This window comes from Eptesicus fuscus, chromosome 18 (genome assembly GCF_027574615.1).
Source record: "Eptesicus fuscus isolate TK198812 chromosome 18, DD_ASM_mEF_20220401, whole genome shotgun sequence".
Lineage (NCBI taxonomy): Eukaryota > Metazoa > Chordata > Mammalia > Chiroptera > Vespertilionidae > Eptesicus > Eptesicus fuscus.
In genome coordinates, this window is record NC_072490.1 from 34,599,762 (window position 1) to 34,614,418 (window position 14,657).

Below are 14,657 nucleotides of genomic sequence, written 5' to 3' on the forward strand. Positions count from 1 at the left end.
ATATCCATGGGGAAACTGGATGAAGAGTGCATAAGACTTCACCATTATCTTTGCAACTTACTATGAATCTATAATTATAAGACAAAAGAAAAAGGAAGATGGATTGGTGAATTTATAGCCAACTCTTCAGGGGTTTTACTCAGAGAAATGGCAACTTCAGTGTAAATAACTGTTACATTGCAACCAGAGTACAACTTAGCATTTTATTATATAGGAATGATGATTTCTGGGGACCTATTATATAGGAATGATGATTTCTGGGAACCTCATTTCCACTCCCAGGCCTCACCCACATGAACATGACCCTATACAAGCTGTGTCTTGTCCATGGCACATTGGTCACCTTCGGCTTGCTCCCTCCTGCCCCAGATGCTCTGGCTTAGGGTCCCACAACAGGCAAATTCTACCCTTTGCCTGAGCCATATGGCATAACCAAGTAAGTAAATATAGTGTGAAAAAATATTTATATAGCAAGGTGTAACATCAAACAAATTATTTTTACCCTTTCCCCTGACCCAGAATGCCTCCCCAAACATTTCCAACTAGCATATTATCTGTGCTCCACTGAGCCTGCCCGGAAGTCCCCCCTCCTGGGCCTTTCTCAGAAGTGCTTACATGACTCAAGTCCAATCCCTGATCCCACCACTTACTTGCTGGGTAACCAGTAACTGCTTGCTCTAAGCCCCAATTCTTTTTTCATCTTTGGAGTGAGAATGAGAATAATAACCTGACCTAAAGGGTTATCATAGAGCTCAAACAGGAATTAATTTTTTTATCCTTAGCACAGTACCTAGCACACCAAAAGCATTCAGTAAGTACTGTTATTACTCACTATTACATTTTTACAAATTCTACCTCCCCTCCTACCCAACTACAAATTCTTTGAGGGCAGGGATTCTATTTTGTCTTCTTACTCCCAAAAGTAAGCACATTGACCAGATCCTCACATGGAGAAAATGCTCTATTTTATTAATGAATAACAGTCTTTCGCCCTTTTATTTATACACTAAAGGCTTGGTGCACAAATTCCTGCACGGGTGGAGTCCCTCGGGTGGCCTGTGGGAATCAGGTCCCAGCTTGCGCCCCCAGCCTTGCATCCCCACAGCCCCACTTGGCAACCCGCCTTGGCCTGGTGCTGCCCCCTCACTTGCTTCACTATCCCACCTGTGGGGCAGTCAATCGGGGCCGGGGACCCCCCTGCCCGGCTCCTTCAGCGCCTGGAAGCCGGGCGGCGGCCCCGCCCCCTGCCACCACCGCTGGTCACCATCTGCGGAGCAATCAATGGGGCTCACACCTGCCTTGGCCTGGCACCACCCACTCACCTGCTCCATCATCCCACCATGGTCCCACTCTTGTCAGGGCCCATCGGGGCCAGCAGCACCTCCACTGCCGCTGCTGGTTACCCACCATGTTCCACACCGCCCCCTGGTGGTCAACGCACATCATTGCAAGCGGTTGAACTCCCGGTCAAACAACGGCCCGAGGGGACAATGTGCATATTAGGCTTTTATTATATAGGAAGATTCTCTCTTTTAAACCTCAGAACTTTTATCAGTGATATAAATTGTAGAAACATGTTCATCTAGATAAGGAAAGTCAAACACTGACAGGAATTAAGACTCTGAGTTCTTGGTAATGGCTGATCTATTGTACCTACTATCTCTTAGCACAAAAAACAGAATTGATGAGCTGAAAGCCAGAAGTGACCTTGAGTAGAGATAACCTTCAAGCCTCTGCTCTGCTTACTTTCCCTCCCTGTCTCAATGGACACTACACTGACCCCTCCTCTGTGCCAGCACTATACCAGTGCTGAGGCCAGGGTGAAATGCCTCAAAGCATTCAACCCCTCAGGGAGGACAGCTATAGCCACCACACCAGTAGCAGTGGTGAGACACTGCGCAAGAAGCACAGTTAAAATGGTGAAGAATTTCACACATACACAGATGTTGAAGGACACAAAGGTGGGGACAACTGAACTGTCTGTGAGGCACGGAGGCTTCCCAGGGGTGAAAACACTAAGTTATACCCTTGCTCTCCATTCTCCGTTTTCCTTCCCTGGGGCCTTTCTTGCTGTTTCTCAGATTTCTCACCAGACTCAGTGTCATCATTCACTCTCTTGGTTTCTACACAATTTAAAGAATAACTATTGTTTCCCCACCCTTGACCACCCCGCCAGACAATTAAGGAAGAGAAACATCATAACTCTCTTGGGACAAAATCACCACCTTCTGGAGAGATTTCAGTATTTTCTGCTCAAATCTGCAGTTATTCCAGGACAAGGTATCAGGAACCTACCAAAATCATTAGAGGAACAAGATGCAAGTTGGTGGGTGGCAGGATTGTAGGAGACAGACTGGATAGAATCGTTGTGCCTGGGAAGTAAACAATTATAGATTATTATGCAGCACACTGCAAATGCTTTGATGGCTACAACTGAAAATTGAAATGATGAACCCACAGTCTGACTACACATCACAAGCTCTTATGCAAGTGACCAACAAAAAAGCATAGGAATTAATTCTCCGCCTAGATTGTCCCTCACCCCGTTTTTATTTCTTAAATATTACCCACTCATCAGCTTAATGCCACCTCCACCAGGACTAGTGTGCTGGACACCTCTGCTTTGTGAGCTGATACAACAATGATGTAAAGCACTTAGTTTAGTGCCAGCTGCATAAGAAGTGCTTTATTAATGGCTGTTATTCTCATTGTTTTGTGAAGGCCTGGAAATATAAGATAGATTTGCAGTGAAGATATTTCAAGCTAAGTCCGGCCGGCGTGGTTAAGTGTCAATCTACGAACCACTAGGTCACATTTTGATTCCCGGTCAGGGCATGTGCCCAGGGTTGCAGGCTCGATCCCCATTGATGTTTCTATCTCTCTCTCCCTCTCTGAAATCAATAAAAATATGTGTTTTTTTTAAAAAAAGCCCTAACTGGTTTGGCTCAGTGGCTAGAGCATTGGCCTGCAGACTGAAGGGTTCCAGGTTCGATTCCAGTCAAGGGCACATGCCCTAGTTGTGGGGTTGATCCCCAGTAGGGGGCGTGCAGGAGACAGCCAATCAATGATTCTCTCTCATTATTGATGTTTCTATCTTTCTCTCCCTCTCCTTTCCTTTCTGAAATAAATAAAAAGATATTTGCCAAAACCGGGTTGGCTCTGTGGATAGAGCGTCAGCCTACGGACTGAAAGGTCCCAGGTTCGATTCTGGTCAAGGGCATGTACCTTGGTTGCGTGCACATCCCCAGTAGGGGGCGTGCAGGAGGCAGCTGGTCGATGTTTCTCTCTCATCGATGTTTCTAGCTCTCTGTCCCTCTCCCTTCCTCTCTGTAAAAAATCAATAAAATATATTTTAAAAAAATAAAAATAAAAAGATATTTCAGGCTAAGATCTGAAAATATGGCAAATCCTTAGACAATAATGAAACCTAAGTGAGTCATGTACCACACATGGCATCTCAGCCCCAGTTTTACTCCTTACTTCCGGGTAACAGTTTACTCACAATTTCACTCATTCATTGGTTAATTCATTCAAAAGTTGTTTGGTGATTTGTACACCCATATTCATAGAAGCATTATTCAAAATAGCCAAGAGGTAGAAGCAACCCAAGTGTCCACTGACAACATATAAATGGATAAAGAAAACTGGTCTATACATACACTAGAATATTATTCAGTCTTAAAAAGGAAGAGAATTCTGCCTGGCTGGTGTGGCTCAGTTGGTTGAGTGTTGTCCTGGGCAAGAAAAATCTTGCTCGTTCAATTCCTGGTCAGAGAACATACCTGGGTTGCAGGTTGGAATCCGGTCAGGGCAAGTACAGAAGGCAAGTGATCAATGTTTTTCTCTCTCATATCGACGTTCTTCTCTCTCTCCCTTCCTCTCTCTAAGCATGTGCTCCGGTGAGGATTTAAAAAAAAGAAAGAGAATTTTGACACATGCTACGACATGTGTCAACCTTAAGGATATTATGCTAAGTTAAATAAACCAACCACAAAAGGATAAATACTGTATTATTCCACTTACATGAGGTCCCTAAAATAGTAAAATTCATAGAGAAAAGTAGAATGGTGGATGCTAAGTGCTGGGGAAAAGGAAGGGGAGTTGTTTAATGTGTATGGAGTTTTAGTTTTGCAAAACGAAAAGAGTTCTAGAGATTGGTTGCTCAACATCATGTATATACTTAACACTACCGAACTGTACACTTAAAAATGTTTCAGAAAGCCCGGCTGGTGTGGCTCAGAGGTTGAGTGTAGGCCCATGAACCGGAGGTGACAGTTTGATTCCTGGTCAGGACACATGCCCGGGTTTCAGGCTCGATCCCCAGTGGGGTATGTGCAGGAGATGGCCGATCAATGATTCTCTCATCATTGATGTTTCTATTTCTCTCTCCCTTCCTCTCTGAAATCAATAAAAAAATATTTTTAAAAAATTATTTCTTGAGTACCTAATACATATATCAGGGACACAGGGTGAACAAAAACAGATGCATCAATCACAAGATAAATGTAAAACTACAACTGTGAGAAATGCCATCAAGGAACCTGACCAGGTCTAGAGGGGCAGGAAAGGTTTCACAGAAGAAACATCATTTGAATCTGAGAGCTTCAGGGTGAGTAGTATTAACTAGGGGAACAAGAAAGACTATGAGCAGAGCCTCTGCAGTGAGATAAGCCTGGAGCATTCCAACCCCAAGTTTCTGGCTGTTGCCACTGGGTGGATGTGAGGCCATTCCCTGAGATGCAAGAGGAAAAGCTGGGACAGGGTAGAATCTGTGGTGTCAGATTCACTAAACTTAGCTATATGAAAACAAAGCCCAGTGCTGACCAAACTAGTAATGCTCAAGAAATGTTCATTCACTTATCTTCCTATACCACCACATAACTCCGTAACTTCAAGTTTAATTGCAGAGAAAGAAGTTCTTCCTTATATCTTTCCTAAGGTGCTTTTGCTATAGTTGCTCTATAAGGTAAGAGTCAAAATAATAATACTGTACATCTAAATTGTTACTTACGTGTACTTCAAAATGCCTTCTAATTTTGACGTCCAGATAATAACGCTTTTGTCAGCTGATCCAGAAGCAAAGCGCTTGCCTAAAAGTATTTTTAAAAAGAAAATTCTCACATTTATTTTGAACCAACATTTCCCAGAATATTTCTTAGAAAACTGGTTCTTTTAAAGTCTCTAATAAGTGCCAGCTGCTTCTCTACTCCTTCTTCTTATCAGTACTGGGCAGCATCAGTATTGGAGTCAGGAAGTTTGGGTTCAGATCCTGGTCTGTCTGGCACCGAGTAAACAAAGATGTATTGAGAGTCTACTATATTCTAGGAATCATGTTCTGTGCTAAGGATTAAGTAGTGATTAAAGCACACATAATCGCTACCTTCACAGAGTAGTGGGAAAAGCAAGCATTAAATTAATCCAATACAACTACAATATGGTAACAAAAGAAATATGAAAGAGAATAACTTGGGGTACCTAATTTAAATGAGGGAAGTCTTCTCTGAGGATGAGATCCTTCAGTTGAGACCTAAAGGTTGAGCAAACCTTAGCCAGGTGCAAAGAGAGGAGAAAGCGCCACCCACATAGATAGAACAGATGGGCAAAGATGAGGAAGGAAAAGCCTGGCATGTCTAAGGGGCTGAAAGACAGCCAGCATGAACTCCAAGGGCAAGGGGTAAGGAGGATAGGGGAGGGATCTCTAGGAGCTTCAGGGCCACAATTGAGATCTTTCTCTTTATCCCAAAGAAAGGCTTTAAGCAAAAGAGTGACAGATGAGATTTTCATTTTCACACTACTGGACTTTACAAAAGAATGGATTGGAGAGAGGCAACATATAACAAGTAATTACTTATTAATTACATTGCTACAAGTTTGCGAGTGCTTAGAAGTGGAGCAGGGCATCGTGGCAGCAAACAACAGGGAGCCTTCACCTACTCCAATGAAAGATGATTAAGAGGTAAGCACAGGCTAGATTCTGTACACCTAGTTAAGGATGCTTAGACTTATTCTTAGGGCAACTGGAAGTTGATCTTGGCAAAGTCACTGTTCTCTGAGCCTCAATGTCCTCATCTGAAACATAAGGGATAATCACAATATCTTCTTCAGAGATTCTCTGTGGGGGTCAACTCAGATAATATCTGTAAAGCACCTTTCACAGTAGCTGAAACAGTAGATATTAGGGTGAGCCGTATGACATTGCTGCAAATACTAAATAATAGAAGCTGCTTTCATATGTGATTACTTCTGTCACTCCTCTCCCATCCAGGCAGGCAGTAGGTGATGAAGAGTATGGACTACAGGCTAAGAGTCTGAGCTGGAATTTCCAGTGATGTCACTTATCAGTTACACACCTTTGTATTATGGTTGTTCATGAAATACTTATTAAAACTTAAGCGAGCCGAAGCCGGTTTGGCTCAGTGGATGGAGCGTCGGCCTGCGGACTGAGGGGTCCCGGGTTCGATTCCGGTCAGGGGCGTGTGCCTTGGTTGCGGGCACATCCCCAGTGGGGAGTTGTGCAGGAGGCAGCTGAATCGGTGTTTCTCTCTCATCAATGTTTCTAACTATCCCTCTTCCTCTCCTTTCCTCTCTGTAAAAAATCAATAAAATATATTTAAAAAAAAAAAAAAACTTAAGCGAACCCTGGCCAGTGTTTCCCAGTGATTAGAGCGTTGGCCCATACACCAAAGGGTTGTGGGTTTGATTCCCAGTCAAGGGCACATACTTGGGTTGCAGGTTGAATCCCTGGCCCTGGTCAGGAGGTGTGCTGGAAACAACCAATCGAAGTGTCTCTCTCACATCAATGTTTCTCTCCCCCTCCCCCACCCCCCACCGCTTCCCTGCCTTCCACTCTCTCTAAAAATCAATGAAAAAATATCTTCAGGTGAGGGTTAACAACAACAACAAACTTAAGTGAGCCCTAGCCAGTTTGGCTCAGTGGATAGAGCGTCGGCCTGCGGATTGAAGGGTCCCGGGTTCGATTCTAGGCAAAGGCACATGCCTGAATTGCAGGCTTGATCCCATTGTGGGGCGTGCAGGAGGTAGCCTATCAATGATTCTCTCTCATCATTGATGTTTCTACTGGTATCTCTCTCTCCCTCTCCCTTCCTCTCTGAAATCAATAAATACATATATTTAAAAAAAAAAAAAACTTAAGTGAAAAATCAGAAACAAGCAGATTTAAAGAGCAAAACCATGATTCTGGGTATCTCCATTTCCAGGGCAAAGGGAAAAAGACGAGTTGAGAGAAATTAAAAGACTTCTTAATCACTGTATAAGTGTCATGAAGAGGCAGCATGATATACCAGAAAGAACAAGGGCTCTGCAGTTGGAAGACCTGGGTGGGGCACTACCTGTAATCGTTCCAAGCCTGTTTTCTCATCTGTCAGAGAAGCTGAGAATCCCTTTCCTGTTTCAGAGGACCATTGGGAGGATCAAATGCGATAATGTGTGTGATGGGACTCTGCAAAGTGCTGACAAATGCCACTGATGACAGATCATACTCTGAAATCATCAAGGGCCTTAACAGTGTTGCAGGCCCAAGAGCCCCAAGGCTTATAAACTCCAGAGGCGCCACAGGTCTCCTAAAGGTATTACTCTGAACTTGAACTCAAAAACACATAAAAAAACATGACTGCCATGGCATAGCACACTTAACTAAAAGGCAAGAAATTAGTGTTTTCTTTGCCACTAACACTTGTTGCATGACCTTAGCAAGTGACTTGACTTCTCTAGGTTTTTATGTAGGTCTAAAATTAGGAGATTGAGCCTGGCTAGCGTAGCTCAGTGGTTGAGTGTCGACCTATGAACCAGAAGGTCACGGTTCAATTCCCAGTCAGAGCACATGCCCAGGTTGCAGGCTCTATCCCCAGTAGGAGGTGTGGAGGAGGCAGCCAATCAATTCTTTCTTATCACTGATGTTTCTATCTCTCTCTACCTCATCCTTCCTCTCTGAAATCAATAAAAATATATTAAAAAAATAAAATAAATTGAGGTGATTGGGCTAGATCAGATTAAAGTTGTATGCACAAAATTGTATGTATATATAAAGTATGTGCATTTTCTAGAAAGGGGTCTATAGCTTTTATTTGGATCCTCAGAGAGGACAATCAAAAGAAGTTAAAAGCCTGGAGCCTGAATGATCTCAAAGATTTGTTCAAACACTATAACACTCTGATTCTGTGGCTTCTCAGCAGTGGTCACAGAATGTTATCTTCCATATTATATTCATTTGACACATGTGAAAATTGAGAATCAGAGAGATTCAATAATCATCTCAAACCCAGAGCTTTTGGGGTTGGAATGTGAAGCCATCTCATTCCAAAACCTGTGTTCTTTCTACTAATCCCATGTTGTGGGTAGCATGGATTTATTTTTAACTCTCAAAATCAATTTCATGTACCCATTCTCTGACCACCACCTCTCTTTCTCACCAAACCTGGTACCCCAACTCCAATAATCTTTAAACCCCACCAGAACCTACCACCTATCTACTGTCCTCTCACCCCTCATTACTCAGCTGAGGTCAATGTATATAATCACTCCTTTTCATACATCTTCCATTCCTTTACCCTCTTACTTTATTTTCAGAGATGCTTATAAATCCACTACTCAGTTAAATCCAATTCTCCACCACCTTCACCCTTGCATCTATGCAGCTCAAAGTGGTGGAGAAAAAGACAATCAAACCAACTGATCTCACTTGCAAGTCATGATCACCAGCTTCAAGTGGGCCCTTCCTGTCACTGGGGGTCTCTCACCCTACCTCCTGGGTCCATTTTACATTTTTTCCTTTCTCCTTAACTCTCTCACACCTCCTTTCCTCACTCTCAGTTGATGTTGCTTCCTATTTCACTGAAAGAATGGAAGAGAATTTCCATTAGAAACCTACCACCACATGCCCCTCCCTGCCAGCATCTGCAGTGACATCCTCTACCTTCCACCATGCTCCATCTAACCCATCTTCTCTTGCCCACTGGATGCTCTGTCCTGGCAATGCCCTCTCCTCTCTCTTATAGCACCAACTTTTCTCAAGTTCAACATGTCCAAAACCGAACTCCTGATCTCCCACTGTACGTTTCTCTACCTGCAGCCTATCTTAGTGGAGGGCAACGCCATCCTTCCAGTCTCTCAGGTCAAAAACCTTGAAATCAGCCCTGGCCAGTGTGGCTCCCTTGGTTGGGCGTTGTCCTGTGCACCAAAAGGTTGTGGTTTGATTCATGGTCAGGGCATATGGGGTTGTGGGCTTGATCCCGGAAGGGGGCGTACAGGAGGCAGCTGATCGATATTATACTGTTACACTCTCACATTGATGTTTCTCTCTTCTCTCTTCCTCTCTCTCTAAAAATCAATAAACTATTATTTTAAAACAAATGAACAAACAAAACAAAAAATCGTGAAGTCCCCCTTGACTCCTTTCCTCATACCCCACATCTGAAGGCAATCCTATTGGCTCCACCTTCAAACTATATCCAGAATCTGACCACTTCTCACCACTTCCTCTGCTCCCAGAGGTCTGAACCCCCATCACCAGTGTTATAAAACTTGCCTGGATAATGCTTCCTCACGCTCATCTCCCTGCCCCAACCCTCACTCCTTGCAGGCTGTTTCAGCAACTAGAGAGATCTTTCTAAAATACAAGTCAGATCATATCTCTCCTCTGCTCAGAACTCTTAATCATTTCCTATTTTCACTGAGCATCAAAGCCAAAGTACTTATGACAGCCAACATGATCTGGCCACCCAGTGTCGGTTATCTTTCTACCCTCATTCCCTACTGCTCCGCCTGATTCTCACTTCCTCAGCCCCTGAAAGGCACACTCCCACCTGAGAGCCTTTACAATGGCTCTACCCTCTGCAAGGAACTCTCTTCCTTCTCCCAGATGCCCACCATCAGAATCTCACTGCCTCCCCACCTTCAAGTCTTTGCTCACCTGTGCCTGACTCAGTAAGTCTACCTCACTACCCTATTCAATACTATACTCAATCATTGTCCCACCCACCACTTTCAATCCCCTTATTCTGACCTACTTTTTCTTCTTCCTTAACACTTATCTTCCAGCACACTATTTAATTTACTTATGTTTATTATATATCATCCCTCATACTCCCCCTTCTTCCCTCCCCTCCCCCATAGGTATAAACCCCATAAGGGCAGGGGCCTTTGTCTGTTTTGTTCTCTTAAGTATCTCAAGCAGCTAGAACAGTGCCTGGCACATAGCTAGCCCTCAATAAAACTCGTTGAATAGAATGATTGAAATGAAGTCTATGAGACTTAACTATCTTCTGAAACTGCAAGCTGTACTTCAGCTTACTAAAAAGAATTAAAGAGTGACTAAGGAGAAAAATGAAAAGCTATGAGACCATTACAGAGCCTATAAACCAAGAGCAGCCTCTTACCATCCTTCGCATATGCCACACAGTACACAGTATCTTTGTGTCCCTTTAGGGACTGAAGTAAGGTGCCATCAGAGGTGTCATAAACCTGGCATAAAAAGGGACAAAAGTACACATTATCCACATGGCATTCATTAGTTAGAATTCCTACAGGCTGCTGCTGCTATTTTTGTTTTTATAATGTGGACTAAAGGGGCCACATGCTAACCTAACAAGCTAACCTGAGTTTGGCAGTCTTGCAAACTCAAAGACCTAAAGTAACCACAAAGGATGGTTTGAAATTAAACTTTAACTAAAAGTAGTTATGGTGGGCAGTCACCTCCTAGGCCGGTATCTTCACTGACATGGTCAACTTTTTCCTTAACTGAGCCTATCTGTCTTTTTGAATCTATAACATCCTTGAAATGTCTGGGTAACTTGTAATTTCCCTTTTTCCGGACTCCTTGGGGTACAACCTAATGTGCCTGGGTGCCAGGACAGATACCACAAATTCCTTCATTGTTATTGTTATGTTAATTGTTGACTGTTACCTATCCTGCACCCACCTAAGTATGTGTCTATCATTTTATTTTTTTATCCAATCCCAGGGTCCCCCCTCTTTGCTTTCTCCTGCCTCTCTAATCTGTCACCAATGGATTTCATGTTACCCCCACCTATGTCCCTTCCTTTGATTTGCAATGTATAAAAATTGATGAGAGCCAAAACCGGTTTGGCTTAGCGGATAGAGCATGGGCCTGCGGACTGAAGGGTCCCAGGTTTGATTCCGGTTAGGGGCATGTACTTTGGTTGCGGGCACATCCCCAGTAGGCGGTGTGCAGGAGGCAGCTGATCGATGTTTCTCTCTCATCAATGTTTCTAACTCTCTATTCCTCTCCCTTCCTCTCTGTAAAAAATCAATAAAACATATTTTTAAAAAATTGATGAGAAACCACCATTCTCTGGAGCATTATCCCAATCTGTTGAGATACTGCTTCCCAGGCAATTGTCGACAGTTTGGCTCAAATAAACTTATAAAAATTCTTTACAGGTTTGAATGTTTTTACGTTAACAATAACAAAACATTCTCCAATATTCTAAATGTGTATCAAGTAAAAATTGCACTGAGAAACCAGAAAGAATGTGACTTAATACTGTGAAACCCAAGAAGTAGAGGTCCTGATTCTATGCATTTTATTACCAGGAACATACTGTTAATCCTCAAGAAACAAAAATTTACTCTGTGGAACTTCTCCACAAACTTCACTCATTCTTATGTGAATTTGAATATATTACCAATCAAAGTAGACCCTCTCAAATAAAGCCAGCACATAGAAAGAACCACCCACAACATGATTAAATCTTAGAGGATGTTTCATATTTGCTACCAAGAATTTGAAAGTCACAGACCTGAACTCTGGGTTTGCATATCACAGGGAGTGTCATAAAATTCAGCTGTAATGTGGATTTAGGATATTTTACAGCTGTGTAAGATCTATTAATATGTGGAGATTTAAAAAATGCATCTAAGAAACCAAGGCAAACCCCTCCAAAAACAATTAGTGTTGGAGAAAATAAACTACGGGGGGACAAAAAACCTAAGAGGATTTAGACTGTTTACCCTGAGAAAAGAAGTCTGCAGAACAATTTAACCATGACTTTAAGATTATGTAGTTACCATAAAAGAATGGAGATCAGTCAGTCTGCATATTTAGAGACAACAGAGCAAGAGGAAGTCGACTTACGCAGAAGGAAGGAGACATCATACAAAGGTTCTTAGGTCAAACATAAAAAGTTCTCTGAAAATTACTTTTATACACTGGGATAGATTCCAGAGGGGGCTTATATTCTTTGAAAATATGAAAAATAGCTCAACATCCATATGGAGTTGTTTAGGTAGGCCAATGCCTAAAAGTTGGGGTCAGACTATCTGGCTTCTCATAGAGGGAGTCCCTTCAATCCTGTTGCTTGAATTTTTCAGGGGGACAAAATGTGAACTGACACCAGCCCAATTTCAAAGGCATTTTGATTAATTGTTTTCAACCTTCCATGGATGTCTCAAAGTAAAAAAGGAAAGATTAATGACTCCAAAGGAGGTATTGTTCACAAGTTCCTATCTGATAGACAGTTTACTTACCTGTTTCAAATAGCCCATTTCCTTCCTTATTAAAAAGTAATGACTGGTTTTTCTGCCCGTGCCTTTTTTATCTCAAAAAAAGGCGAGGTCTGTCAAATTTCAGGGTACTTACAAGAAGGAAAGGGGGGGAAAAAGGAAACCCAGACAAAATCCTACCAGTAATCTGTTTCCTGCAGCCAAAATCAGTTGGGTTCCATCAGGCTTAAATGCGAGGTCATATATACTAAACAGGAGAAAAGACAAGACAAAAGGACAATTAGGAACCAAAATGATGAAGTCTGCTAATGGCCAGGAAAGCAAACTTTATTTTATAACCGCCCTGACTGATATGGCTCCTCGGCTTGGTTGGGCATTGTCCTATGCACTGAAAGATTGCTGGTTCAATTCCCAGTCAGGGCACATGCCTGAGTTTTGGGCTCAATTCCAGGTAGGGGGCATGCAGGAGGCAGCCAATGGATGTTCTACTCTCAATGGATGTTTCCCTCTGCCTCTTCCTCTCCCTTCCTCTCTCTCTAAAAAGCAATTTAAAAAAATTTTTTTAAATACCATAACTATTTCCAATTAATCAGACACTGAATGCCTCTGCTAGGCACTAACAGATACAAGATGCATAAAACATAATCCCTCTCTGCCTTTAAAGAAATTACCAGTGGGAAGGGGTGACTCAGACACATTCACAAAGAACTACTACATGTCATCAATTCTAAAGCATACATTTCCACATCTTAACATCTCTGAAGTTGGAATGTGTCTTATAACTGACTAGAGGCCTGGTGCATGGATTCATGCATGGGTGAAAACAGCCCGATCCCCACAGGCCAGGCCAATGGATCCCACCATTGCACAAATCCGTGCACCGGGCCTCCAGTATGCATATAAGATCTTTGGTTAATCTCTTCCTGCCCTTCCTCCTCCCCGCTTCCCTCTGAGATTCATCAGCCTGTTCCATGTTTCCATGCCTGTGTGTTGAGTGTCTGCCCCCTGGTGGCCATTGCGCATCATAGCTACCAATTGAACGGTCAAACAGTCAGATGGTCGCTTAGGCTTTTATATGTATAGACTAGAGGCCCAGTGCACGAAATTCATGCATGTCCCTCAGCCCAGCCTGAACCCTCTCCAATCTGGGACCCCTCGAGGGATGTCCGACTGCAACGGGCAGTCGGACATCCCTCTCACAATCCAGGACTGCTGGCTCCCAACTGCTCGCCTGCCTGCCTTCCTGATTTCCCCTAACTGCTTCTGCCTGCCATCCTGATCACCCCCTAACCACTCCAATGCCAGCCTGATTGATGTCTAACTGCTCCCCTGCCAGCCTGTTTGCCCCCAACTTCCCTCCTCTGCCGGCCTGGTCACCCCTAACTGCCCTCCCCTGCAGGGTTGATCACCTCCAACTGCCCTCCCTTGCAGGCCTGGTGCCTCCCAACTGCCCTCCCCTGCTGGCCATCTTGTGGTGGCCATCTTGTGTCCACATGGGGGCAGGATCTTTGACCACATGAGGGCAGCCATATTGTGTGTTGGAGTGATGGTCAATCTTTTATTAGATAGGATAGAGGCCTGGTGCATGGGTGGGGGCCAGCTGGTTTGCCCTGAAGGGTGTCCCGGATCAGGGTGGGGGTTCCCTTGGGGCATGGGGCAGCCTGAGAGAGGGGCCTGTGGTGGTTTGCAGGCCAGCCATGGCCCCTGGCAACCCAAGCAGAGGCCCTGGTATCTGGAATTTATTTAACTTCTACAATTGAAACTTTGTAGCCTGAAGTGGAGCCAAGCCTCCTGCTCGCTCCGTGGCCAGCAGCCGTTTCTGTTGGGGTTTGTGTATATCTTCTATAATTGAAACTTTGTAGCCTTAAGCGGAGGCCTGGGCCAGCCAGGGTGTGCGGAAAGCGGGGGGCAACCCTAGCCTCCTGCTCCTTCCAGCTCCGTGGCTGCCGCCATTTCTGTTTGGATTTGTTTACCTTCTATAGTTGAAACTTTGTAGCCTTGAGTGGAGGCTTAGGCCGGGAAGGGCAGGCACAAAGCTTGGCTTCATCCGTTGCCTGGGAAACCCAAGCCTTCCTCCTGCTCTCTGTGGCTGAGCCATCTTGGTTGGGTTTATTTGCATACTCGCTCTGATTGGCTGGTGGGTGTGGCTTGTGCGTGTAGCAGAGTGATGGTTAATT

The 14,657-nt window shown here is 43.8% G+C and overlaps 1 protein-coding gene across 3 annotated transcripts in view; it reads right to left on the reverse strand.

Moving 5' to 3' along the window:
* Positions 1 to 14,657, reverse strand: part of IFT122 (intraflagellar transport 122) — an 81,942-nt gene that overhangs the window by 56,754 nt on the left and 10,531 nt on the right. For all 3 annotated transcript variants that reach the window (XR_008558854.1, XR_008558853.1, XM_008152287.3), the window contains exons 2-5: positions 12,661 to 12,727; positions 10,395 to 10,479; positions 5,012 to 5,090; positions 2,296 to 2,372 (exon numbers count right to left, since the gene is read on the reverse strand). Coding sequence is in view for 1 of the 3 variants with exons in the window: in XM_008152287.3 (XP_008150509.2) it covers positions 2,296 to 2,372; positions 5,012 to 5,090; positions 10,395 to 10,479; positions 12,661 to 12,727 (308 nt within the window). In the remaining 2 variants the exon portion in view is untranslated. The remainder of the gene's footprint in view (positions 1 to 2,295; positions 2,373 to 5,011; positions 5,091 to 10,394; positions 10,480 to 12,660; positions 12,728 to 14,657) is intronic.